The 27745-nt window shown below is 44.0% G+C and overlaps 2 protein-coding genes and 1 long non-coding RNA gene across 6 annotated transcripts; 1 reads left to right on the top strand and 2 right to left on the bottom strand.

Annotated features, from left to right (window-relative positions):
- Nucleotides 1-121: 121 nt before the first annotated feature.
- On the bottom strand, nt 122-6005 carry LOC311420631. The gene is made up of 4 exons (XR_014684438.1): nt 5832-6005; nt 4145-4277; nt 1405-1484; nt 122-253 (listed from the first exon to the last, which is right to left on the bottom strand). It is a non-coding gene; the product is annotated as an uncharacterized lncRNA (long non-coding RNA).
- A 108-nt stretch (nt 6006-6113) lies between these two features.
- Nucleotides 6114-20170, top strand: TCTN1 (tectonic family member 1). Its single transcript, XM_084491486.1, has 15 exons — nt 6114-6302; nt 7573-7693; nt 9557-9687; nt 10276-10442; nt 10839-10926; nt 11738-11847; nt 14458-14478; nt 14948-15073; nt 15917-16042; nt 16426-16508; nt 16803-16943; nt 17222-17378; nt 18099-18224; nt 18569-18713; nt 19343-20170. Exons 1-14 carry the CDS (start codon nt 6143-6145, stop codon nt 18710-18712), a joined length of 1701 nt encoding a protein of 566 aa, XP_084347612.1. The 5' UTR covers nt 6114-6142; the 3' UTR covers nt 18713; nt 19343-20170.
- HVCN1 (hydrogen voltage gated channel 1) lies at nt 20083-27638 on the bottom strand. Of its 4 annotated transcripts, none has more exons than XM_084491499.1 (6): nt 27546-27638; nt 23236-23471; nt 22814-22918; nt 22426-22657; nt 20781-20893; nt 20083-20438 (listed from the first exon to the last, which is right to left on the bottom strand). In XM_084491499.1, the coding sequence occupies exons 2-6, from the start codon at nt 23434-23436 to the stop codon at nt 20373-20375; spliced, it is 717 nt and encodes a 238-aa protein (XP_084347625.1). In that variant the 5' UTR covers nt 23437-23471; nt 27546-27638; the 3' UTR covers nt 20083-20372. The 4 variants fall into 4 exon arrangements, with proteins under 4 accessions (XP_084347625.1, XP_084347623.1, XP_084347622.1 ...); XM_084491497.1 differs by lacking the exon at nt 27546-27638 and adding an exon at nt 25321-25826; XM_084491496.1 differs by lacking the exon at nt 27546-27638 and adding an exon at nt 24977-25351.
- Nucleotides 27639-27745: the final 107 nt, after the last annotated feature.

The raw sequence follows: 27745 nt of genomic DNA on the forward strand, positions 1-27745 counted from the left end.
GTGATTAGGGACATGTTAGTGTGTGACACTGGTGGTGGGGGAACGGTTGGACCAGATGATCTTGGAGGTCTCTTCCAACCTCACTGACTCTGTGATAATTGAACGTGAGACAAAGGCACAATCTGTTGGTGTCTCATAGCTTCAGGGATCAATGCTTTCAGGAACCCAGCCCTGGGTCCTTACCTGCTGCAGCTCCATCCTCCCTGAGCCTTTGGGCGTGCAAAATGCCACTTCGGAAGCTCCCAGCAGGCAGCTGTAAAAAAACACACACAAATTTATTCAACGTCTTTGCATACACACACATAATGAGGCCACCGCTACATTATATACCCAGATATATGCAAAGAGCAAAACAATACATGGGCATACGGCCCAGGCAGGTGTGAAACCTGAATCCCAAGCTGACTCCAGTGAAAGGAAAAGCTGTGTGGTGTACAACACAGACCCAGCCCACTGGGAGCATTGCTGAAGCACTGTCATTATAATAGCATTAACACACGCTACGCGTTTCAGCTGCTGTGTATCTTGACAAAGACAATATTCCTCTCCTTTGAAGTGCTAAAGGCTGAAACAATGCATGAAACATTTCAGCCTCGAGCTCAAATGGTATCCAAACTTATTAAAAAATAATCTGCCCGTTTGTAATTCAAAATGAGGGGAAGGAAAGCATGAGGACCACAGAGACCGACCCAAGCCCAGCCTTGGTGAGTTAGGAAACTGCCGCATAGTTGATTTTCTCAGCACGCTGGATGGAGGGAAGGGTGTGCTGCTGCCATGGCCTGTCAGGGTGTGGGAGATGACAAGAGTACTCACAGGGCGGCTTTCCTCAGCAGCAAACCTTGCTGCCTCACCCCCTCCCACATCTACATCAGGAAAAGGAAGTGCATATTTTCAGTTTCCTCAAGAGAGTCATTCTTTTCCTTCACTCGTTCTTTCTTCCTCCTTCCTGTCCAAGTTCTTTCTAGGCTATGTCCAACCTGGCCTAGTCCTTTCTCCTTTAATGCACCAGATTTCAATACTGCCTCTAGTGCTGGGTGCCTCGAGACAGCTCCCGATGGAGCAAGGTGTTCTGTCCTATGCCAGCTGAGTGTGCATCCCTTCTCAATCTATAATCCCCCACCTTGCTTCCAACCAAACACAAGCTCCCCAGCCTCATCACGGTGTGTTTCTGAGCAGGATGGGACGCTCTCTTGTAGCGCTGTGTCAACCGGCCATGCCTCACAGATTGAGAAACTCAGCGTGAGAGCAAGGCTGTCAAATACCCCTGGCAGAGCATGACTCTCTGTTTCAGCAAGGGCTCCTAGGTGTGCCCTGAGCAGTTCATAATCCCTCATCCCTGGTCACCCACTCAGGTTGGCCCAGACAGCCGAGGAAGACAACATCATTGATGTAATAATTCTTAACCTCTGTTGAACTCTTTCTCTCCTGCGGTTCACCCGGATGAAAAACTGCTATTGGTTTTCGTTCAGAAGATCACTCAGCTCCTGTGAAGAAAGAAAGAAAGAAAAAAAAAAAGAACTACCGTTTTAAATTAAATATGAGAGGATTGGTGTCCCCCACTGTTCACTATCAGTGCTGATAGATATCCGCGTAAATCCCTCCCAGTATGTGCCCTGCTGTCTCGCTCAGTATTATTCCTGTACCCTGAGGGCCAATATCCTGCCAAGTGGTATTTGTTTAAAATTCTCAAATGCACAAATTTGGCACAAAAACTGGAGCAAAGGGCATTCCCCTGGTTACAGCAGCTGGGTGGAATCTTCCCACCTCAAAGTCCAAGATCAATTTACATCAGTTCGTTTAAGCTGCAAAACAAAATGAACTCTTCCTGCTAGGCTTGCTCGGACAGACTAATAAGTGCAATGGGGAGCACTAAGCAGAAATGCTGTACAATGTAATCAACTGTTGAAGGCGCAAGCAGTTTTTCAGCTTGTATTAAGACTGATTCACTTGTAGCTGACGTCAATACTCCCTCCCTACTATCTTAGCCTCGGGATTGGAGTATGATAAATATTACCTGTAATGCCATCTGCTGTACAGAGACAGCCCAGAGCTCCAAGGCTTCTCACTATTTATTTAAGAGCTAATGCTGCGCTAAACTAAAATGCAGTTTATTTCAGGCTTATTTGACTTTGTTTTGACTTTAATTAAAAATGCCTGTCCACTTGAATTTTTAAAGCAATCTGTCATAGAGCAAAAGCAATGTTAGCAATGTTTGCCTTGCGAAGAAGTTAAGAAAGCATAGTTAATATCAAACAGGGAGCTGCTGTGAAAAGGACAACGTCACCAAACTTCTCCTCATGGAAGATGCAGAGACAGAAGACTACTGTCTCTGGGTGGGCAACCAGGGCCTCCCAAATGCCAGCTATCTGTGATACCTTGGGAGAGCTGATTTATTTTATCAATTCCTTTAGAACCTCATGCAAGTTAAGCAGCTTTGCTATAAAATACAGACTATTATAGTTTAATGGTGACTGTTACTTTTCTCAGTGGTAAAATTGCTTTAAATAGCATCAAATTGAAAACACCTATTTAGAGTAGGTGTATTTAAAGACATATTTAAAGTAATGCACGTACAAAGGTGTTTTCTCAAAAGATTTTCTTCTAATTTTAAGTTTAAAGTACCAGGAATGATACCACTTCCTACAGAAGCTCTTTCACAATACGTAGGTCCGTTGAACAGATTTTATCACTAAAACTTCCTTACACCAAAACCTAAGCGAATCTGTTAAAACTGTAAAAAATTAAAGATTAAAAAAAAACTGTACATGGTGTGTTCAGAAAGAACAGCCCAGGTTCAGCCAACAGACAGCTTGAATGCTTCATCCTTTGTAATTTGTGAAGACCATGGTTATTAAGCTAATCCTACTCCGAGTTAGTTTAAATGTCCAAAAATAAAATTGAACTGTTTAATCACAAGGATATGTGTGCATGAGCAGAACTTCTGTCATTGTCTCGCTGCAGAGAAACACGTTGACTTTGCCAGATAACTCATTTAGATTTGCATATTTTTAAGTACTTTCAGGGCAGATATTGGTACACTACTCTGAAAGCTCTAGTGTCTAGCGTCTTTTCTTTCGAGGATAGAATAATTTTTCTATGGGTAAAAGTAATTAAACTATTTAAATCTAAAATAATTTTAAAGGGAAGGGGCTATGGTTAAAGTTACATAGTTAAAAATTAATTTTACTGAATCACTAAAATATGCCTGATGAGATAAACCGAAATTTAGGTAATGCTTTTTGCTTCATCTCAGCATTTCATAACAGATAAGTGTGTTAATTCTGTTTGTGTATGATCAGTTATTCCCCCTGATTTTACCATGCTTGATGGGATTTAATTCCGCAACGTTTGGATTGCAAATGCCGCACTGTAATGTTTAAATGCACATCAAAGTCTTGCAGCTTAAAGTAAAATTAAGATAGCAATACAGTAAATCCCTTCACATGTTTTTTAATAGACAGCAATCTACCACATTTTAAACTGCTTGCATTTTCATTTCATAGGACTTCCCACATGGGTATCACAGTGTCCTTTTTAATTATTAATTAACGCATGTTGATAGGATAAATTAAAATCTCTGTGATAGAGAATATACATTATTTATTAATGTTCTGATCTTGTCCTACACATTTTGGGGTTTGCTTTTTGGAACCTGCTTCAGAAGTCTAACACAAGGCCAATTTTTTTTTTTTATGGTGGTAGGATTTTTCAAATGGTTTCTCTTACACTTGGCTTTTGCTTTGCATTTTCTATGTCAAGCACGTATTTTTTTTCTGTTTTCTGTATATTTCTTTCTGCAGGAGATTACCACATTCTGTTTGCATGTACATATTTCTGGAAGGTCTTCATGACTTTATTGAACTATCACATCCCAGAGGCAGAGAGTTCAGGGTTAGTCATTTAAGCATAAATAAAGGGGAAAATGAAGTGACACAACAGCTGCATTCACCCTGTTCTTCTTTTACAGGCTGTATTGGGGATGAGGTTAGGGGAACTGCTGGTCTGAGTAGACTTAACTTACTTTTGAAGAAAAACATCATTAAGTACATTATACTTTCCTAATGAACAGTTTCCCAGTTCTATTCTGTTTCAGTGGTAGAAGCAGTAAGAAATGATACCACCTCCTTACTCATCCAGCTCCTACCTCTTACTCATCCAGCTCCTCACATGCAGTCGAGGTCCAATCTGTGCTTGGTATGAGCCCCCAGATTTTGGCAAGGCTTGGGTTTCACCCAGGAGTCTGGCCCGTGGTACATCGTCAGCTTTGCAAAGTAAATCTGGATGCAAAAAGAACGTATGAAATTATATTTTCCCATGTGCGTTATCCATGGTCCTTCTTAATCATTTAAATCCTTAAGAAATCCGTAAACTAGCAAGTGGAGGTGATTCATTAGTAATTATCTCAGCTGATGACACTGCAGATGAACATGTGATACAGAAGGCAGAATATGACCACTGATGATAAACAATAAACCACCACTTTCCCTGTAAGACCACAAACTAAATTCCAACTTTCAAAATTTGCAGGACTTACAGGAAGGAGAAACATCTTTATACTTTTTACTGGCCCACACATCAGGTGGGAGCAGATTAGTCAATGCAGTTGAAGGGACTGTAAACCCCTGAGTCTGACTCTTCCAAGAGATGTCTGATCTCTGCCCCATGGCAGCGAAGGAGAGAGCAGCCACATGGTCAAGCTGTTCCTTCCTCCAGGCTTGCCTCTCCCAGCCAGGACAAGCACCACAGCAATTAGAAGTAAAACTTCAAAATCTGTTTTACTTTCCCTCAAGCAACAGGATGCAGAAACTTCATTCCCTGAGCAGAGACAAAAGAAAAGAGCTTCACCTGCTTTTTAATAGGCAGGAAAACAACCCTCCTTTACCTAGGGGACTGTTCCCTGCCTGAAGCCTCCTGTTTCTTGAAGCTGCGAGTCCTTTAACTCTGCTAGCTGCAAACAGGCCCTCAGCAGACTTCCACAACCTGTGCCCATCTGCTTTGTTGAGCAGGGCCCAAGACACCAGAGTTTTCAGAATAGCTCACCAGCATCTGTCCTGAATGTAGTTACGAACACACAAATCTAAATGAGTAAACTGGCAAAGTCAACATGCTTCTCTTGCAGCAGGACAATGAAAAACAAGCAAACAAAACAACAAACACACTACTAACATGATTTAGGAGACCTTATTGAAAGGAAATGCTTGAATGTTTAGTTTAATAAAACTAATCTCAAAATCAGCAAAGGAACAAAGAGACTAAACACATCAGATCTTCCCAAGGAATGAGGCAAACATAGTAATGTTCAAATATCCTTGTTTAAGAGAAGGAATGCAGATTGGAGACCCAGGTGACGCTGTTATTTCATAGAAGACACACTGAGGTCTCAGGTACAATGGAGCACACTGGATTCTCACCTTCATAAACGTGAGGAAAAAGGAATAAACGTGGCCAGAAAAATAGGAAACACTAATGATGTATAATGGTCAGCCTGCTGCAAGAACAAGTGTTGTAGACGGTTTTGATCAGATAATGTGGATAACAAACTTCAGAAAGTTTTAAAAAGTTCACCCAGTTGGAAACAAAGCCTGGATGTTAACACCTGTAAGGTAACTGGAAGGAACTTTGGTCATTTAATCACTCTCATTCAGCCTGTCCTACCATTAAATCAGTATAAAAATGCCTGTGTATGTTACACGGTTACTAACAGGACTAATTAATGAACGTGCACACTGAGCATTACGAATTGAAAGGACCCACGGCATTTTCAAAAATAAATACTTCAGAAGTTAAAGGAAAGTAGATTATTAGAAAGAAAGTTGCAAAAATATACTAACCGTAGGATTTTACAGTTCACAAGGGGCCATTCCCTACTTTTTTTTTTTTTCCATACAGCCTTCCGGTGGCATTTCTGCACAAATTATATACTTAGTTTATGTTTAGTTCCTTTACTTTACACTACTGCCCTCAGCTTGGTTCTAGCGGGCTCCCCTCAGGGCCTGCCCCCGTCGCCGCCCGCCATGGCACCCCCTCCCGCCATGCCCCGGGGCTGCCGGGGCGCTGGCTCCGCCATGCCGCGCCGCTCCCATGATGCCCCGCGCTCCCTGGCAACCGCGCCGTTGCTAGGGGCGGCCTAGCGGCGGCCGCCATGATGGCGGCGCTGAGGCCCGGGGCCTTCCTCCTCCTTCTCCTCTTCTTCCTCCTCCTGCCTTCGCCGCTCCGGGCAGAGGAGCCCAGCCCCGAGCCCCCGGAGGACCGCGCTGCCGCCGGGGAGCGGCTCCGCAGCAGGCCGGCCCCGGTCACGGACGGTGGGTGCGCGGCGGGGCGGGGGCCGCTCAGCACCGGCCTGGGCCTGAGGGAAGCCCCACTCGTGGCCTGGGCCCTCGGCTCCCCTCCGGTCCCCACTGCAGCCTCAGGGGGCTGGGAGAAGCCTGCCCGGCAGCTTCCCGATGTTTGTTCAGCATCCCTGTCAGCAGCACCCCGTTCCTGCCATGCCTCAGATCCCCCTCAGGAAGGGATCATCGCCAGGGGGATCATCGCCAACCCCCTGCACACTTTTCGGGTCATCACAGCACGCACAGTCCCACAAGCTGACACTGAGGGCTCAGTGGGTTTGCCTGCCCGCCCAGTGCCCTGCTCAGAGCCTCCAGGGCAGAGCCTGACCTCGCAGAGGAGCCCCAAGCTCACCCCACGTGTGTGTGGAGAGCTCTGCACACACACCAAGCTGGGTGCACCAAGCAGTTTGCACTAAGACTCCAAATTCAGTCCTGGCTCTGCAGATATGTAGTGCTGTGACAATATAAATCACTTTTTTTTTTTTTTTTTTTTTTCATCAGAAAGTGTTGCTCACTGTTTTCTGATTGGCAGGTGTACTTTTATTTAACTTCTGATTTCCCGGTGGTGTTGTCATCAGCTCAATTTCCCTAGATTACTTGCCAAATTAAACATGTCCCAGTGCATGCCTCCTTAGGGAAATTAGACTTATATCCCTGATCTCAGAGATACAGCCTCACAATCTAATCCATGTTTAAACTTCTCTTGTTTACAAGGTGATACAACAATTCCAGTGCTAAACTCAGCTGACAGAACAGTCAGAGCCTCAGAGATTCCAGGAACTGCCTGGATACTGTTCAGACGGTCAGAGAGCATCCAGGAGGCTGTAGAGAAATGGGCAATAGTCAAGCTAAAATAGAAGCTGTAATTTTGAAAATGAGCGTTCTTTTAAAGTCTGTGGAGTGCTGGTCTCCGTTTTCTATGTTCTCTGCTATTCTTAAATCTAGATTTATTATGGAACAGCAAGTCTTGAAAAAGTTCGGTAAAAGTAAAATACAAATACAAAATTCAGAGCATCGGATTTTGGTATGCTCTTCATTATTATTTTTATTTTACTTTGCTCTTAATAGATTTGCTAAGTGGCAGAAAAGGATTTTTAAAAATGACTTAAGAAAATCAGATGAATTTAGATGTAGACTTTTGACTGTTGTCCCAAATAAAGCAAGATGACAAATGGAAGTGTTAGGGAACGTGCTGTAGTGTGCAAAGTTCCAGTCCTAATTCTAATTTAAGTCTTTCCTCCAGTTGCCAAGCTGTGTACTTGCGATCTGTTGGTGGCACAGTGTGATGTAAATTGCTGTTGTGACCCTGACTGCAGTGCAGCAGATTTCAGTCTCTTTACTACGTGTTCAGTTCCTATCGTCACGTAAGTGAATAAGCAGCTATCTGAAATCCAGAATCCTGTTTTATTTGCTGCATGCATTTGTACAGGCTCTGTGTCTCCTCTTATACATTCCCAGCCCCTCTATGCCCCACCATCCTAACCCATACCTACCCTTCACCAGTCCCTGCAGCACTAAACCCATAAACTTTTGGTTCCCTGCCAGGCAGAACAGCAAATTGGCCTCCCAGCCCAGTTTCTCATTCCCTTTTTTTCCTAAATTCCTGCTTCTTGCTTTTTTCTTGCACTGTCCTATTGTTGTGGGGGGGTTGCTTAGCTGTTAAAGTCTTCTGTTAGGGAGCAAATGATGCATCATCAGCCTTTTGTCGATATGATGTCTGGAAGTTGGGAAAGCTGATGCCATGCGACCAGTGTCCCAGCTTGCTGCCTCACTGCTGATCTTTAAAACCAGTAAAATGTAGGTGACATTATATCGATAAAGTAATGCTCACGATGCTTTCCTTGCTATTTACAATTTATTTGAAAACACCTTAACCCAACTCCATCTTCTCAAAAAGGAACGAAGAAAGCTCACTTTAAAATCTTAACGTGAAATCTCTTGGCGACTTCTCAGAACAATAAGTGCAGCTCTTCAACCCACCTTCGGCATAAATTATGCCAATCTGAGTGCTGGGGTTTATTCTCGGTGCTTTGAAATTTGAATTAGCAGTCATCGCAGACTGCCATTTCTTATTGTTCTTGCACACAATGACTACTTCTACCCATTTATAGACATTTATATATATCAGAAAGGTCTAATCAACGCCTCCCTGAATGACAGTTTAATTGTCTTAGGTGACTGTTCCGTCTTTGTCAGCTAGAAAGGCATGAAATGAAGTTGTGGTTTTCCCCAAAAAGTCTTTTCTGTAAAATGTTCATTTTGCATGAAAATTTCCAGTGACTGCAAGTATTGCGACCTCCGTATTTACATGTAGATTTATTTGCATAATTGTGGTAGTCACTGAAAGGGTTTTGGCCGATCACAAGTCAGAGGTTATCTGGTATCTGAAACACTGAGGAAAACGGTCGTTTGTTGTAGGATGTGATTCTGCTAACCAGGGTTTGCCTCATAGAAAAACTTAACTCTGTGCTTAAAAGCTCATTTCTAAAAGTCATTTATTTCTCAATGTCTGCCCTTAACTGCTCTGACTCTGCCTAAATACCCGTTTCCCATGAAATGCCGTGTTTTTTTAACACGTAGTACACTTCAGGGCATGAACTGGCACATTCATTGTACAGCCTGTTGCAGTTCTGGGGTGTTGTTGAACCCACTGCACATCCACAAATACTTTTCCTGGACTGAACTGGTTCCTTCACCTTCCTGCTTCTCACACTGCTGCTTCTCATATGTGCATGTCAAGTAGGACCTCACCCCAAAGGTGCACATTATTCTAATAGTCATGAAACTTACCTTTTTCTGGCCTACATGCCATCATTCTACCTTAAAGATCATCCTTCCTGCTTGCACTGTGTAAATAAAAGTGCTTCTGAGCTGCCTAGTCCATGGTGCACCCTTCATTTGTGGTATCTGGATCCCATCCAACCTGCCATCGTAGCTCTAATATTATTGCTGTCAGGCTATTCTCTTCCCTCAGTATGTCTCTTACCTTATTTCTTGTTGCTGCTCAGTTTCCTCTGCTAGATAAAACATGTCGCATAATTCTTTATTATTTAATAATCACTAACGACTCCATATAAAATAAGCCTTCTAAGGAGACACAACTGCTATAAAAATGGTGTTAAAAAATTAATGCTTTTTTGATGCTTCCTCAATACACAAAGATAGCTTTAAAATACGGTCAATACCAACTCCAAATGTATCACGGATTTTTTTATTGCTGTTTGCAGAGGTGATAGCCGCCTTTGTAGTCAGAAAGCTGCCGTATATTCACTTGATGTTAAAGCAAATCCACCGGAAAGGGTATTTCAATTAATTGACCACGTCAATCCCAGTGTTTTCTGCATTCATGCTACAAACTGTAAGTAGTGTTGTTGCCAATGTTAAGCCTTAAGCATTTATTTCTATAATTTCTTTAAGTACCAGAAATAGACAAAAATTAAAAGTAACTAAACCTGTCAGAAAATTGATTATTCTGTGCTTGCAGTCCTTGTGTTGTAGTACTTTTTTTTTGTGAAACTGTCTCATGCTCTGATTCTTTGTGTTTTCTGTTGGAAGTTTTCTGCCTCTAATGAAGCTTAGTTAAAATTTTTCATCTAGTTTTTCTTTTGACAATTCAGAGGTTGAGAAGTGACATTTTCCTTAAAAAATAAAATTAAAAATTACTGTTTTGTTTTGCTGAGGAAATTTACCAACCCCAGTAAATCCCTTAAAAACTGTGATTTTGAAAGAAAGGAACTTACTCTTTCCTTTAGTTTAAGTTTGTGCTGTCATGATCAGGATGAAGTGATGAATTAAGACACTTCCTAGCTTTTCTCTTAAAGAAAAGCTGTGTTTTTATTTTTCTGTCACTGGATTTGTACCAACTCCCAAGAGAAAAATTGTTACTAAATACTGTTCTGTATCTTTTACCCTAAAAGTCATCTCAGTCTTTAACATGTTTTGGCAGATAAACAAGCACTGTACTTTCCTTCCCCTGAAATGCCTACTCCTGAAAATTTTGATGAACTGTTTAAAAAGTTTGGAAGTTCTGCTTTCAGTGCTGAACCTGAGAGCTGGACTCTGGACTCAGATGCTCCAAATCTTTCTGATGCAAATGAAACTTACAGATATGAGGTACGTAACTATCTGGTTCAATTAGTATTAAACTGCTTCGTAAAAGACCAAGTGAGCATTATTTGCATTTGCTTGTAAAAAGTTGCAGTTCTTCTGAAAAAGAAAAACTGTATTTTGGTCTTTAAATACAGAAAATTAAAAATAAATGTAACATTTTGTCTTGGCTTACTTCACAAGTGAGCTAGATTTTTAAGATCTGTGAAAAATAAATGGCTGTTTTGCTATTGTAAACAAAAAGCTGTTGGTGGCTTAAGAATTGATGCACAGTGTTACATGATGTTGACAGATGCAGTGGAAATAAGGACTTCTGTTATACAGATTTGTCATTCATCTAAATGCTCTGCAATAGTCAAAGAACTGAAATACAACTATTAAACATGTCATTTTATTTGGCAGTATGGCGTTCCTATACAGACAGTGGATGGATTCCTAAGACTGCCTAGTCCTGTTGTCTCCTCTTGGTGCTCTGATGCGAACCCTGCAGGTTGGAAAATGCATTTGAATTCTAGTTTATTTGCTCTAGAATATTCTGTTCTGACTTGAGTGTAGTCAGTGAACAGTCACATGAGTGTAAGTCAGATAAAGATTTGTGAATTAATATTATTCAAATAGCTGCTGTGTCTATGGATGGCTTCTTAGACAGTTTGGAAGTTGTGTTGCATCTAAATTAAACATTCACAGTTAGATATGTAAATCCCTGGTTGCTACCTCTTGTTGATGGGTAGTTTATCCAACAATGAAACATCCTATTTGGCTTAATTGATTTAATAAAATAGTACAAGGGTGACACCATGAGGGTATTGCACAAAGCACGACCTAACTGGACAACCTTTGTAAGATGTCCCTTTGGTAAAATGGTGTTCCTTTCACAGCCTGAATGCAACTCAAGTCAGACTTAAACTCTACAGTTTCTTGAAAAATCTATAGAGGAAAAAAATAACAACAAAAAGAAGAGACTGCATTTTCCAAGTCCCACTATTTCTATTAAATATAGTATAATAATGATAATGAGCGTAGGAAAACTGAAGTCTTTTGAAAGAAAAGATCTTAATATCTCAGAAATGATATCATAAATTTGCAGCTATTATTAAGTTTTTAAGAAGTAATAGTTTGTCTCAGTATTTCAGGAGAACCTGAATGTCATTCTTTATCACTCCTCTAAAACCTTATCTGCAATAGAAATTACATTTCCTCTCACTATTGCATTTATTTGATGTTCTTACATCACTTTTTATTTGTGTTTTCCATAATTGCTCTTTACTTCCCTTCACGAATATTTTGTGACTCTTTTCCAGGGTTTTTAGTAAACCAGGCTACAAAATGCATTAGATCAGTAAGTGTGGGAAAATGTGGCAATATTCAAGCAGTCAGTATGCTGTTTTATATCAACTCCAGCATTTTAGCAGTAAGTATTTTTAGAAACAATCATATAACTTGACTGTCAATATTGCATAGTATTTTGCATCTCCAGAATTACATAATTTATATTTCCTAAATGATAACAATGTTTCATCTGGATGTGTAAATTGGGTATTAGGAAAAAAAAAAATCTTTCTATGCAACAATTTTTTATACAGAAAATCTTTGGAAACGTTTTCACTTCATGCTGAGGTAACAGAAACATTTGCTCTTCTTTGCTTAGCCAACAAAAATAACGGCCTTGTAGATGCAAGCTTGTGTCACTGAGTTAAGAGTGCAATGGCAGCAGTTTTATGCATTCATGCATGTTTGAGTTTTTCTAAGAAGCCTATTACAAGGGTTTGTCATTCTAGCAAGTCTGGGTTTTAAACCTTTGTACTTAACCTGTAAGGCTGAATCCTCTGCAGATACAGCTTTCTTACACACCTCAGTTTTTAATAGTGGCCTTAGTATGTGATAGGTCTCCCCTACACTTCTCAAGGACTTTCACCTTATATCCCTCTGAGAGCAGACTTGTTTTTATCCAACCTACTACCAAATCCAGTCTCTGGCTGTTTTTCAAAGCTAAGCCTACTTTTTCATTCTTTTTTGAACTGGGGGATGATATCTCATTTATACATAAGTCCCCTATGCAGATGTTGAGGAAGACAAAAACAAACAAACAAAAAACCCCACAACAAACACGTATGCAAAATTGAAATTGAGCTATATAATACCTTAACTTAATACATGTAGCTCCAGATAGTTCCAGAAGCTGAAGGTCACGAAGAAACAGCATACTTTCTGCCATTAAAATGTTTTTAATGTATGCAATTATTTACGTTCATTTAATTAGTACCTTATATAAGCTTCCAGTCTCTTCACAGGTTCCCAAGCTATTGATAGTAAGGTAAAGCCCACTAAGTAGTTCACACTCTCACAGGTGGGACCATTCTCCCCATATTTGAGTACGTGATTGAAAACAGCAAACAGTTGCTCACAAATGTTAGCTTTTGATCATTCTGCTGTGGAAGAGGTGCATAAAACCCTGCTTCAGAAGGGTGTTGAAGATTTCTATATGCACCCAACATAAGAGTTTTTGGTGGCTGCAGAACCAGAAAAGAAAAAAACATCCATCAGGATAAGCTCCAGGCAGTTGAATGTTTTTAATTAAAAGATTAATTTCCCTTCCTGACTAGAACAGTACATGACGTGTTACCCACATGCTGATTGCCAATTACTGTCCTAGCTTAATATAGTGCAGATTTATGTCTGAAATACATTGGACATTGAAGGATCAAGTGCAAGAACTGGAGAAGGTCGAAGAGACACTAAAGCTTTTCTGAAGGCATCTCCCCTTCTGAAAAGGAGCTGAAGATGTCAATAGAAAAGTGATTTAATTTTGGGGACAGGATGGTCACAGGGCAGAGCAGGGAGCCTTTCCAGTGCCAGCAGGTGGAGCTGCTGGCAAAAGAAATGGTGAAGTATTTCAGCCCAGGGAGGCTTGCTGGGTTGAGCCCCTGGTGAGAGGACTCATACAGGTGTTCCTTTCAGGAAAAAAAAAAACATAATTATGAACCCATGCTCACTGCTAGGCCAACTTGAATGATATGAAGGTCTCAGTAGTTGTTGCAGTTCATTCGTGTTCTCTTCCCTGGCGTGTCCAACAGACCCAAGAGGCATTTCAGGTGGTTGGAAACCTCTAGCAAAATACTCATAACCTTGTGATGCTTCATGCTGTGGATAGTATGGTCAAAGTGCAATTTTTGGTCTCTTCCCAAACGTGGAAATCAAGCGCTCACTGGGAAGCCACAAAAGTAAAACCTTTAACAAAATGGTGCTCTCTGTTGGTATTTTGTAACCCTGATTGGTGACCTGGGTCTGACATTTCTGCCTTTCCATGAAAATTTGGTGGAAATTTTCCAACAGGGCAACTGCGCATAACCACGCACTATATAACAACATGGGAGGACTTGCTTCTCATTTCTCTCCTTAGAGACCATGAAATTATGGACTCGTTACCATCAGAATGAGACAACAAAAGCTCTTCATTTCTTTGGGTATGAACAGCCTGGCAGATTTCCTAAATTGGCAGTCTATGAATAGTTACAAGTGTTTTTGCACAGATCTGTAATAGGAACAGTGTTCTCTGACGTCCTCAATAGGCCAAACAAAATGATACACAGCAGCAGTCATGCCAAACTGAGTTGCCTTTCTTCTTCCTGATGCAAGCAAACTTTTCTAGTATTTCTTAGTTCTGAGTTGCAGAGTGTCAAGGGGAATTACTAGATTTGTCTTCTACTTACTGAACGCCCTGCATATTTGCTGGGAGTGTATCAAAGCTAGGCCTGGTACAAAACGGATGGCAGTCACTACGAAATTTTCCCATTACTGTGAGGGGAAGAAGTTTGGACTGTTAAGATTTTGCATGATAGCCCCAAATAGCAGTTATTTTCACACTGTCTGAATACTGTAGTGTATATCCAGTGACTTTCACTATGCAAAACTCATTGCAATGATAGAGAGTTAAACAGGCAAAGCAATTAAGCCTTAACTGCTACTTGTAATAGTTCATACCTTTGCTATTGTTTGAAATTGTTCTTTTATTGTCCTCTAGGTGCCCAAATCAAGTCAGATGGTAAGTATCTTTCTAACTTAGTTGGAACAGCTGGGGGTAAAATTCTTGTTCTATTATAGTCAGTGGGAGTTTTTCACTGACTTCATCAGAACAGTGACTTTAGCCTTAATCTTTACATCAAAAAATAAAGTGAAAATCCCCTATACAGGTCTTAGGGCACAATCGCTGCATTTTCAAATCAGTAATGATACTGAGCAACTCCAAGATAATATGCTACCAGCAAGATAATATGCTATCTGCAGACACTTAAGCCTGACGCATTGCCCCCATATACAACTCTATTAGCTAATTTTAGTTGCTTAAAAATAGAATCTTTTGTTGTAGAAACTTCAGCGATACATGTAACATAGCAGTTGCTCAAAGGATTTTTAACTGCTGTCCCTGCAGAACAGTCACAAATAAAATGATACAGAAAAAGACAAAAATAATTAAACATAATACTCAGAAATTACATGAATTTGTTTTTCAGGTTAATATTACTGTGCAGTCTGTAGTCATCCAGTCTCTGAATGGAATGCGGACTTTACTTAACAGTAAGGATGTCCTCAGGCACCCCATGATTTTGGATGAACTGTGCATGAATGTCGTTCTTGGGGTGGGTACAACATTTCTTTTTCTCCCTTTTGTTTAATGGAAAGCATGTGTGCATCAAATCACTTCTGATTCACAAATTTCAAAGACATGAGAGAGGCCTTGCAGTTTCCATATATTGTGACATCTCCAAAGCAAACATTCACAGGGGAAACACTGACTTTGGGATACAAGAATGCATTTTGCAACCAAATAATAACTATATACAACATAATGTGCAGAGGATGAAATCCTTTACTATTACTGCTCTATGGATATGACATAACAGACAATGAGTTAGAATCCACATTATGCTTGGGAGAAGATGACAAGGCACAGTGGTGGCAGAGACAGAGGAGAACACAGTGCAAAGTATCTCATCTTTTATCTTAAGTAGATGAACATTAGGATTCCACCTGGAATAAGTCAGTTTTGAAGAGGCTCCAACCTTAGATCTGCTTTTGACCACTGCTAATCTGCAGCTTGATTTGGTAACAGTCATGTCCTCTACACATAAATGTGCCAACACGGCTACTAACTTCTGTGCAAGTGTTGTCATGATCAGACCACAGCTTTTTTTGTGGTCTTGAAACTGTCTCCCTCTGCAGGCAGGCAATGACTTGCAAAATAGAGTAAATAAACAGTATTTCCAACCCATGCTTCTTAAAGCTCCTCCTGTTCAATTCCTCTGGTTTTCTGGGCCCATCCTTATTGCAGCTGAGGATACAGTACATCTCTACAATGCCTTCAAGTGTCTCTCAAGCAAGGAAGAAAGAAAACAATACTTACATAGTTTTAAATTCCTTTATTCTAGTTTCATACTCTTATCTACTTGTTCTAATTAATATCTAAAATGTTTAATTTTCAGGTGAGTTATCATATTACATACACAGATGCAGGAGAAATAATAGAAGCAGCTGCTTCTTTTGTCTTGGGGGCAATTAACAAAGAAGCACTTTCAGTACAACAGAGCTTTGAAATCAGCTTTACTCAGGTAACTGCTAGAGATGTTATGGATGACTTGTTGAAAGACATTTAATTACAAAACTTATTAAACTTGAATCAGAACAATTGTTAGCAGCAGGGTAAAATGTAACTTGCCTTGGCTACATTAATGAGGCAGCATTTCAGAACTGGGCATGAAAGGCCTCCAAAGTTATTTTTACACTTTTAGAAGAGTCATCTTGTGATTCTGCACAAGTGCATCCAGTAAAAGCAAAGCCTGCCCCAGTATTAGAGAACTGCTGCAATCTTACAGAGGTTTTCCTACCGTCATTGTTCAAGACAGTTAATAACCCTAAGATAACTGCAATATTTCTGTGTTTTCCAAGCGTTTCAGTACAGGATAAGAACTAATACTGTAAATCTGTGTTGCAGGTAAATACAAAGCCAGTTCCTCTCAGTGGCAACCCTGGTTATGTTGCTGGACTGCCTGTAAGAGCAGGTTTCAAGCCACAGAGATATCCTTTCCCCATTGCAGTTTTGCTTTCATCACTTGTTCTGGTCTGTCTTCACAAAGACTTTCTAGCATGGACATCTATAAATTTTATCTGTTCTTTACAAAAAAGCTGTTTGGCTGTGAAGTAGATTTTGACCTTCATTATGCACTCTAGTGCTTCTTCACATTTTAAGAGGAGCCTTCAGCTATTATAATATTTTCAGATACATTTTCAGATATATTTTAAGGATCTGACTATGGATTCTTTCTTCATGATACACATCAAGTAGTGAATTTCCCTTTAACTGTGTGTTACATCTGGCATCATTCAGAGTACCAACACATATGGTCAACTCACCATTCTGCAAAGTACATCCAACCAGGACTGCCTCACAGCACAGGGAGGCAGAACCCCGGTGCTGTTTGGTTACAACATGATATCAGGCTGTAAGTTACGGTAAGAGGACTTTTTTTTTTTTCTTCTCTTGATTCAGTGCTTTTAGCCCCATTAGGATCTGTTCAGATCCTGGGACATTCATACAGCTGTAGGAGTACTTAATTATAAGAAACGTCATTTAATTAACAGTGTTCTTTCTCTTGAAAAGATTGTGTACATTAGCAACTGTAGCCAGAAAGCCTGAACAGTGCGTGACAGCAAGGAAGAATTACTACTGTGCCAAACCAATGGATTTTGCTTTAACTTTTTTTTTTTTTTTTTTTCTTCCCTCCTGGAAGAATTACAGCAGCTGTGAAATGCCAGCCCTTGACTCAGGCCCTCCTAGATTTACTGAAGGGACAAAGCTTTCCTGAATACGTGGCCTCATTTGGAAATTCTCAAGCTGAGAATGTGCATGACTGGGTGCCAATAATTCACCTCCAAAACTCAGAACAGGTGAATGTTAACTCTCCTCCCCTCTCCATCACTCTTACTGTCCTCTCTCCTAGGATCTGTACCTCTACTGCACGATCAGCTTAGGCTTCTCAGACCTACAGGAAAAAAATGTAGAAACAAACTGGGGGACAATCCTCCTGCAGTAATCAAAAGTGAGGAATTTTACTCTTGCTGTAGAGGGAGAGTTGAAGTGCTGGTTAGAGTAGGCTGAATACCCTTTACATGACAGCTTGCGTAGAGGTTTCCTGCATGTTTTTGCAGCTAAACAGCAAATGATTTCTGTAAACAGAAAGTTGACAGTTCAAAAAGAAGTATCTAAACATATTTAAGGTTGTAGGCTTCAAAATTGTCTTGGTGGAGTTAAAGGTATTCTCCTGTCCCAATGACATTACTGAAATTCATCTCTTTTAGAGAAGCCTTCCTGCTAAAACGAGCCAGCTCAGCCCCGTCACTAAGAGCCAAAGTCCTGCACTGCTAGTGTAGAACAATCCTGCCTCACGTGCAGTTACAGTCAGTTGGTCGCCTATGGTGAAACTTCAGGGACACCCCAGGGCCAAGGCTGTAAACACGTGCACTGCCTTCAGAGGCAGTGGCTTAGGAGCTCTGGTAACCTCCTGGAGTAGGCTTTCTGGGGGCATTCTGCCAATTTAATAAGATGAATAAGTAATGCGGTTACTCCTGTACAAGTCAGACAATGAGAGAATTTATAACACTTTTCAGAGCTCCTGCCAAATACCAGTATCACTTGAAATAGAAGTGAAGTGGACTAAATACGGATCCCTAGTCAATCCACAAGCCAGAATAGTAAACGTTACAGCAACAACCACTACCACCACACTGAAGCAGGTATGTAAATAAATTACAAGATTCAAGATAAAAAGAATGGCTTGTTTTGCTGAGCTATCAGCTGTGCAACCGTGACCCAGTTAATCTCTTTATCTAAAAGTAACACTTCATATTAGAATAGATTGTACCTAACAGTTTCTGTTGCAATTCGAACACAACTGTGGGCTGTTTGCCAAAACAGAATTCTCAATAAAATTTATGTATCACTTGTGAAAAGAAATGCGGAACTATACATTAAAAAAATCTTATTACCAATAACAACAAAAAAAATATGACCCAGTTTCAACAAAGCAGTCACACAAAAAGAAGAGTGAAGCTAATGCCCATTTCTGTTTTCATTGCAGCTTCCCTCAGGAAGGGAAAGGACTATTCCTATACTAAGCTCTGTTGTTTTCACGGATATTTCTTCACCTGCAGAGCCAGGCTATAAAGCTTGGCCCACCATTAATGCCAAATTACCTTTTGATTTTTTCTTTCCATTTGTCTAAGGTAAGTGTCCATGGAAAAAAAAAAAAAAAAGGGAAACCAAAAAAAGCTGCATTTCTGCTTTTTCTGATTTTTAATCCGTTTTTTAAAGAAGCAAGGTTTATCCAGTCACTGTGTTGACCCATCAGTTTCTTCCAAATTATAGGCACGCTGGGTCAAAAATGGCCAAGAGAGAAAGGGTGAGCGCTTGTAAGGGTTCTCAAAAGCTTCTGGGGAGGGGAGAATAGGGGAGGAAAACAACAACAAAAAGAAGGAATTAGTAGAAAGTTCCCAAATTATGCTTCTGCTGAGAGGAAGAAGGTTGCAGGATGACCTGATGGTGGCTGCAGGCTGGCCAGTCGGTGCACGTACAGCCACCAGCCTCCCATCACGCTGGGTGCTCTGACCTAGTGCCAGTCCAAGCTACCTGCACGCAGGCAGAAGGGGGAAGAGCGCAGGGACACAGCACAGCTCCGTAGGAAGCGAGGCTTCATTATTCTGCAAACAGCAGAGCTAAATTGTTAATTAAAGTAATCATGTGCTATTAGATAAGGCCTCCACTTTATCTATTTCCATAGATGAATAAGCCACATATTTCTGGCTATTTTCCCCAAACCACTAATTAATTGCCTTTCTTTTAAAAATCTGAACAGTTAAGTGATGCTTTCAGAAGAGCTCAGTGACCCTTCCAGCTGGCACTGGCTGGAATCAATTGGAGCTGCCTGCTACAGTCAACACCTTTTGAAATCCCCACTCTCTGAATCTCACTCTTCAACTCTAAAACTTTCTAGTACCTGGAAAAGTTCACATTGTGTTCAAATATCAGCCCAGTCCTTTAGAATTTGTTTCCTAATTTATTTTTTTTTCTGGAATCTTAACTGTTCCCAGCAGTCTACTTACCTACATCTGTTCTTACATATTCTATTTCTTTTAATGTGTTGATTTATGAGCTGTGGAAGGAGATGACTTTGTAGCTCAGCAGGCTGCAGATGAACACACAAATGGAAAAAGAAATAATACAGTATCAAAATTCAGATCTGCTGTTGAGAATCAAGCATTGTTTGACGTAAGATGGCATGCGTTTGCCTCTATTTTGGTGCTGATTTGACTGTCAGCTAAAGGAGTGGTCTGTTGGTATTTTTGGAAATGAACGTTTTATAAATAATGAAGTGGCAGAAGCATCAACAGAAATGAGGAAACTACCAACAACATGAAACGAATGGCTGGCAAAGAAGAGACGTAGCGATGAACAGGCAGCTGGTGGAGAAGCGACCTTTTAAGTCCGGATTCATATCACGTGTACTACAAGTTTCTACAAGATGTTACAAAGAACCTTATCACACGCACACACAAAAAAGGAACTACTTGAAATGAGTGGTACTTCCTAGATGTATAGCTTGTAAAGATGTGTCTTTATTAAATTATTTTGCATTTTTTACTGTACAACTGTACAAAAAAAGGTCTTATGAAATCACTGTTTACTGGGAGTGTGTGTGTTTAATTTTTCAGTAAAGCTGTTTTTGCAATCCCAACATCTAATCAAAGCGTGGTCAGATAGAAAACATTTAGAGACAGTGCTGTACAAGAGAAAGCAAGCAGATAGGAAAACCTTTCAGCTCAAACTGGTATGTTTCTGTTTCAACACTGCACTCGCAGACTTCCCTGCCTTGGAAAACCGGCCTCCTATTTTTGTGCACTGGTGAGTCCGTGCTGTTTTAGTATCTTGTTAAGCCTCTCGATTTCTCGCTCCTGTTGGAGACAAAAGTTTTAACATTAATATAGTTCTGACCTTAAAATCGTTTCCCAAGTTCCCACAGATCTTCGCATTGCTGAAGCGTGTTTCACTGCAGCAAAACAGGACAACCTGGCTAAAGTAGGACAGAGGTAGCCGTCATTCCTTTGCAACAGAAGCAGCTGAGGGAAGCACAGGCAGGCCAGGCAAGGCTGCGGTTCCTCGGCCTGGCTTACCCCACAACTTGCTGATGAGGAAACCACGCTGAGAGCAACAAGCTTGCAAAAGGATCTCAGGTCAGCTTGTCCTTAAGAGCAGCTGGCAGGTAAATTGTGGTTAAATTAAAAGCGTTTTCTTACCTTCTCTGCACAGCTGTGCTCCAGTTGTTCCACCTTTGTCACAAGTTTCAGGTTTGCTTGCTTTAGCTTGGACACTTGTTGTTCAGAGCGGGTCTTTACGGATAAAATTATACCTGTGAGACAGTTCCCAGAGGATTCATTTTACAATGTAGAACAGCCACTAGCAGGAGGTTAGTGGTACACAGGGTCTGTTCTCAAGGAGTTAACCTTGTTCCTCTCAAGCTCTCATTCTGTTTTCTTTAAACCACCTTTCCCAAGTGCTTTCCTTAATGAGGAGGTTTTTAAATTAGCCACCCCAGGGATTCGGATACCGATACCCTGCTGGGAAGAGGCAGTCTGGCCTCAGAGCTGAATTAATCACTCGAACTGTCATTCAAACCCTGAATCTGAATTTTCTCCCTTGGTAGAGCCAGGGGGGATGTAACCGGCGGCTTTGTTGCAGCAAGGGGCTGCGTTTTGGCAGGTTTCACGTAGCGGGGACCTGCTCCAACAGCAGCGCACGGCTCAGCGAAGGGCTGAGGCTCCACGGGGGGCACGGGGACATCACACCCCTCCAACCCGCTCCTCACTGGGCCCCTACGGCTTTGGCTTCACCTTGTGCAGCTCTGCAGCAAGGGCAATGCAGCTTCACTGCGGTGGAGGTGTCACTTTCTCTCCCGCCTTACTGCTAGGTTATGACACGTGAACTCGACTCCCACAGTGAAAGCAATTTCTTCCCACCCTTTTCTGAGGGGGGAAAAAAAAAAATTGCTTGGAAAGAGCATCAAGAACAGCGCGTTCCTCCTACCTGACAGCTCTCCTCTGGCTGTTTACAGAACAACACGCGTTAAAGCGGGCACCAGAAGGAAACACCTGCCTGGGTTTCCAGTGCCACAGGCAGCAGGCCTGCAGGTTGGGGGCTCATTTCTCCAAAGAAAGGGCTCAGGGCTATACTTGGGCTGCGCTTTTATGCAGGAATTAGGGATAATCTCATAGCCACGTTATTTTTTTAACCCCCCAAGCAACTTTTCGTAGAAGGTAAGGCACGGTTCCAGCTACAGTAAATTCAGAAGTGTCTGAGTTCACAACTATCCACAACCATTCCCAATTACAACAGCAAAGCCTGATTTGGGGACATTTTGTATTCCTATTGTTACAGAGCGCTTTGAATCCAAGCGAGGAAGACCCGGAGTAAGATCAGGACGTTCCCTCCAGCATCCCTGGGGGGGATGACAGCCGCAGCAGAACGTCAGAGCGCTCCAACCCACGCTCTGCCACAGAAGTTCACCTTGCTCCCCGTTCAAACACAGCCAAGAGGAGCCTACGACGCAAAGGCACGGTGTGCGTCATCCCCCTTCCGGAGGGAGCGATGCAGGAACGGCGTCTGGGTGCTCGTAGGGGAACGCACTGCTGGGTTCGAGCAGGGGCTCTCCGCAAGCCCGTCACCGAGGCATCGCGCCCACGCAAGCAGCAGGTTGCTGCTGCTCCAGAGAAGTCACAGCCCCACCGAGGCCATGCTCCAGCAGTGAAAAACACACAGGGAAAACCCGGAGTTCGCTGGGAGAACTGAGCCCTGCTCTCTTCTTTTGAGAGGGGAAGGGAAAGGTGAGCCCAGGTAATTCAGACAGACCCAGCCCACGCGCCCCAGCCGCCGCCGCGTGCCTACCGTTGATGATCCTGGCCACGCGCCACAGCCGCAGCAGGATCAGGAGCCCGACAGCTTCAAACTCGTGCTCCCGGAAGAGGAGGACGATGTCGAGGATGAACGACACGATGACGACGACGCCGTCCAGCACTTCGAACTTGTGGTGGAAGAACTCCCGGCCGTAGACGAAGATTTTAAAGCCCACTTCAACCAGGAAGATGGTTAAAATGGAAAGGGAGAGGTAGTGAAAGACCTGGGAAAAGAGAGCACAGTTTTAGGGCTAGGAACCCCTTCCCACCTGCCTGTGAGCAAGGCAGGCTGGAAGCACCTCTCCAGGGCCCCCCAGCAGGCTTTGGACCACCAAAGAGAGGGAAATAACAGCTCCCATCGCCTCTTCCTTGCACTTTACCCTTGGGGCTATGTGATGTTTGTCCGGGTGGATGATCTTCAAGTCCATAAGCAATTCCCCGAGGACCAGCAAGGCGTCCACAATGACCAAGCAGACAATAACGATCTGTTGGCAAAGAACTGACATGAATCCCTCCCGGCAACGACGAGCCAACTGCCTTCAGCAAAACATCCCCAAAAGACCCCCCTCGCCCTGCATGTGTCTGCCCAGGGGACCTGGCTGGACCCTGCCCTGTGTCCCTGTGCCACCACGAGGCTTGTTGCCGCTCAGGGGACATCTGCACTCACTCCAGTGCATGGCACTCATGAGCTCAGCACCATTCCCAGCCCTTGGCCTCACGCTGTATCGGTTCTGCTCTCATGGGCACCTTTGGGCCAAGCTTCACCCTTGTTTCCCTTTTCCCTGGGCTTGTTCTGCCTCACCTGAAACCTGTGCGAGCTGAAGAGCTTCTTCATCACATCCTGGAAGGAGACCTGGCTCCGGGAGGGCTCCAGTTTTATCTCCGAGTCCGTCTGCTTCCCCCCATGCTCCTCTTCCTCCTCCTCCTCCCATTTCTGATAGTCGTTGCTCCACTGCACGGGGTCGTCCCCCACCACCGTGAAGTGCTTCAGGTACCTGGACATGGCTCGGGCTCAAGCGGGCATCCCCCTGCCGGCACCTGCAGGATGAGAGCAGAGCCTCAGCTCCCCGGGGACAGCGGGGCTGGCAGGGGACACGAGATGTCCCCTGCGCCACCGCAGTGTGCGTGACAAGACAGTGTGACACTTGGCTGAGAAGACGAAGTCCGTGGACCAGCCCTGCTGACGGGAAGTTGCTACACGGTGCTCGCTTTGCATCACCTCCCACGGTGCGAGCCTCCGCCGCCCTCCCCGGGGTGCCGAGCGCTGTGGCGCTTCCTCAGCAGCTATTTGCAAACATCCCCAAAAACATCAATTGCAGGACAAAAACGCCGGCCCTGATCTCTTGTCTCGTGATGCGAGAGGAGGCAGCTGCCGATTTTCTGTCGGAAGGAGCCGGCGCGTTTGTGTTAGACGTGGATCGATGGAGGCTGGAGGACGGAGGCTGGAGGTTTCCAGACCTCCGTTTGCTTCCTCAGCCCCCGCGCTGCTGTTTGCAGCAGCCCCACGGCAAACAAACCCAGAGCAACCACCCCACACCAAGCAGCTTCCATTTCCCTTCCTTAACGTCGCAGCCCCCACCCCAAACCCGCAGACAATTCAGCTGCAGCTTGGTGCTGAGAATGACTGCAGGCGAGGCTCCATCTGCACCCACGCTCCCCTTCCACAGCCCCGCTGCCTTCTCCCTTCCTCTTCTGGGCAACCCGGCCACAAACCCTGCCCCAAAACCACTCCTGATGCCAGCAGAGAACCACGGCCCCATCCCAGCTCTCCCAGCACCACTGAGCCGAGGCCGCCCCCGCTCCTCACTGCTCCTTCCCGGGCCCCCGCCGCCCCCTGCCCGGGCCCCGCTCCCCCCGTGCCGACATTTTGCTGTTTGCGCAGCTTTTTCCCCAGCTGGGCTCCGACGTGTCCGTTAGCGGGAGCTGCCAGAACAGGAGACGCCGGCTGGATGGCAGCTTCGTTATTTTTTTAAAGGAAAAAATCTGGGTTTGGTCAGTCCCGCACTGGTTTCGTGAGAAGCCGCCGTTCAGGGCGGGCGTGGAAGGGAGCCTGGGAGCAGAGCTCAGCCAGCGGTGAAGGTCCCGGCATCGGAAGGATTACAGAGGTGGAAGGCTGAGAAATTAGGCCACGATTAACCCGTCTCTGTTAATAGGTTCGTGTTCCAGCACAGGGCTTCCTATTTAGGGATCCCCTCCTTCTTTCAGACACGAGCTGTTTTGGGAAGTGCGCTGAGAAAACTCAGCTGAAAAAAGGATCGGGGAGCTCTGTGCTGCGAGAAGCCTGAAACATTTCCTGAAACCCTTCCAGTCCTTCCCTCCCAAAGGGCTGGCTCTTTGTTTTTACACTTTTAAAGCCTAAAGATCCCCATACATTGGAAGGGATTTTCTCCTGGAAAACTACCTAAAACTTTTCCTGCAACAGGAAAGTTTTCTCGCTTCCAGCACTGAATCCCACCCACGTGCTCCTCCCGGGAGATGTGCGTGGGCAATGCCCGCACGGAGCCCACGAGCCCTGACCCCAAAACCTTCCCCCAAGCACCTACTTGCAGAGCTCAGCCGGACGCGGGCAGCGCAGGACAGCGGAGGAGCAAGGCTGCAGCAGGGCAGGGAGGAGGAGCTTTGCGCTGGGAGTTTCCAGCTCATTTAGGCGTTTTGGCCTCAGCTGACTCCCGAAAACACCAACACCATCAGCTAGTGGGAAAAGGCAACGGCTCCGGCCTGGAATTACAAACTGCAGACCTCCCTCCCGAGAGCTCGGCGGGCCCAATTGTGGTTTTTAAGGCGCACACAGCCAGCTGCTGCTCCCCACGAGCTGAAGCAACGACAGGGGTGATCACAGACCTGAAGCCAGAGCTTAAATAAATAACCCAGAAATTGGTATGCTTACAAAGAGCTCCGGGGGCTGCACTGGAGGCCCGTCGATGCCGGAGGAGATGCTGCTGGTGGAAGCTCGGGCGAGGACCCAGCTGGTGCCCATGCGCAGTGGCTTTTGCTGAAGGCAGTCACTCGAATAAATGTTGAGCTTCTTTACTGTTTCTCACGCCTCCTCTTAGAGTAACAGAATGACTTTTCAGGAGGTTAATCGCAGTTATGAGCCTCTCAGTGCTGGGATTGCTGGTGTCAGGGCGCTGTGCCCCTGCTGCAGAAAGCCCAAGGCCATGCCCCGAGGCAGGAGGCTGGCACCAGCCCCAGGGCAGCTGCGTTCCAGCACCTCCAGGGCCCTGCAGCTGGGTGTCAGCCCCGGCCACTTGCAAAGGTGCAAAGGGAAGGGGGATAGAAAGCAGCCAGGGGAATGAGGAAGCAGTTGGACTGCATCTTACAAAGAAAAAGCTTTCTTAGACTTAAAAGCGAATGCACATGAAAATATGATTCCAGAAAGCTGCTTGAAAATATTTTCTGAGGATGAGGTGCAAGTCTCTCTTTACAACAGAAATAGGGAGGGCTTTTTTTTTTTTTTTTTTTTTTCCAACCAGAGCACTTGCGAAGAGCTCAAGCATCACCTTGTGAACTGAACAGCTGCCCCAGGTCCCCAAGGAGAACACGCTTAGGGTCATTCATGCTTTGCAAGGCCCTGCTTTGAATACGAGCTGCTTTACATGGCGCCTCGTGAGCCAACGGTGCAGCGCACGGGGAGCTCCTGCACCACCTCGGAAAAATGAGAGAAACAGCCACCCCGCTGTCTAGAACCACATCCACATCAGTAGTGCCTGAGATGTTACTGACTACCCCTCTTCTCCAGATTATTAATTAATGCATTTAAATTAAACTACACTGGCCTACTGCGAAAGGTACAAGATGAGGATTCAAGAGAACCTGGGTTTATTACAACTTTCCTGCTGCCTCGTGTGATCTTCAGCAAGGTCCGGTACCTGTTACAGCTCCCCCCTTGCAACTTGCTCTGGAGGAAAGGGTCTCACAGGAAGCTGACGTTCTGCTCTGTTAAATTTGGTGTGCAAACTAGATGTTCATACAGGTATCATTACAAAAAAACAATGGGATATCAGCAGCTGCTGCTCATTCCCTCCCTCCAATGATCAAGAAGCCCAGCCTGAACAGCAGGCCAAGAGCAATGGGCACGAAACACCCCCTGCCTGTGAAGTTTTGATCTCAGCCTGACACAAGACCAGCACATTTTCTCCTCCATGCCTCACGGCAGCAGTACAGGAACCTCTCCCCACCTCCACTATCGTGCCGTGGGACTTCCTTTGCTCCGAGCAGCTGCTGAGCCCAAGGTGCGTGAAGCAGCACGGAGGAATGCAGTCAAGCAGAAAACGGAGCCCAGAATAGGCAGCTGTGTTACTAAAACCACATCTGAGGGCAGAAAGGCAGAGGAAAAAGGTGTGACGCAGTGACACGCAGAGTGGCTAATGACAGCTATTGCAGAGCTGGGTTACTGAGTTCCTTTAGCTACAAGTTAGTAAGAGACCATGAGACCAGTTCTATTAACTAGACCAATAAAAGACGGGTGACTATTTTATAAGATGGCAGAAGAATATAAAGCTATAAAGGATACCACAAATGTGATTTAGGAGGGTGAAAGTATATCTGTAAGAAAACCATGTACCAGGCAATCTGACGCCTGATCTAATGAGCTCATCAGAAGCTACCATGACATGGTTTGATTAATGTCATAGAAGGAAAAGATCTTCAGAGTAGAAAAAAGGTTCGGGTTTAAAAAGGTTTGGGTTTAGCAGAGAAATACATTAGAAAATGTAAAAATCAGCTTGCTCCAGGAGAAGGGAGCAGAAACTCATCTGCTAACTGAAGTCCCAGAAGAGAGCTGGTTTATCTGGGCCATACATTTCAGTGACAAACTGAACACTAACCAGACCCCGAGCACCTTGCAGCTCATTACCGCAGCAGTTTTAGAGCAGCCTGCTGATAGCAAATAAGCCACTCACCTTCTAAAAATCTTGGCAGTACTCCCACAAGGTACACAAGAGGAGGTGACAGATGAAGGAACGTATACCAGCACCGTATTCCTGTCCAGGGCAGGACAGCCATGCCCACAGCTGCCATTATACCCATGTATTCCCTCCAATTGCAAGTTGCTTTAGCAAGACTTCATTATACATACGAGCTAAAGTAAGAAGAGCAGTGAAGTTTACTGACCTTCCAAGAATTTACAGTTCTTGAACTCAAGAACCAGAGGAAATTGGTCTTGTCCTTAACTACAGCCTTCGTCAAGTCAATGGTCTCAACAAAACGGTACTTTTGTTCCAGGCACAGCTCACTCGGAACACACAGCAGGATGATAAATGTTAGCCAAGCTGAGCAAGTGCTCCCACGCACGCATCTCTGGGAACCAGTGC

This window comes from Aythya ferina (genome assembly GCF_964211825.1).
Source record: "Aythya ferina genome assembly, chromosome: 17".
Classification (NCBI taxonomy): Eukaryota; Metazoa; Chordata; class Aves; order Anseriformes; family Anatidae; genus Aythya; species Aythya ferina.

Bases quoted from the DNA above. Each gene is read 5' to 3' on its own strand.
- TCTN1 (XM_084491486.1), top strand. From the start codon at position 6,143: ATGATGGCGGCGCTGAGGCCCGGGGCCTTCCTCCTCCTTCTCCTCTTC. The intron at 11,848-14,457 runs GTAAGTATTTTT...ATTGTCCTCTAG, and splicing joins TCAACTCCAGCATTTTAGCA to GTGCCCAAATCAAGTCAGAT. The intron at 16,509-16,802 runs ATATCCTTTCCC...ACTGTGTGTTAC, and splicing joins GCAGGTTTCAAGCCACAGAG to ATCTGGCATCATTCAGAGTA.
- HVCN1 (XM_084491499.1), bottom strand. From the start codon at position 23,436: ATGTCCAGGTACCTGAAGCACTTCACGGTGGTGGGGGACGACCCCGTG. The intron at 22,919-23,235 runs GTGAGGCAGAAC...CTTTGCCAACAG, and splicing joins TCAGCTCGCACAGGTTTCAG to ATCGTTATTGTCTGCTTGGT. The intron at 20,439-20,780 runs GTAAGAAAACGC...TGTCTCCAACAG, and splicing joins AGCACAGCTGTGCAGAGAAG to GAGCGAGAAATCGAGAGGCT.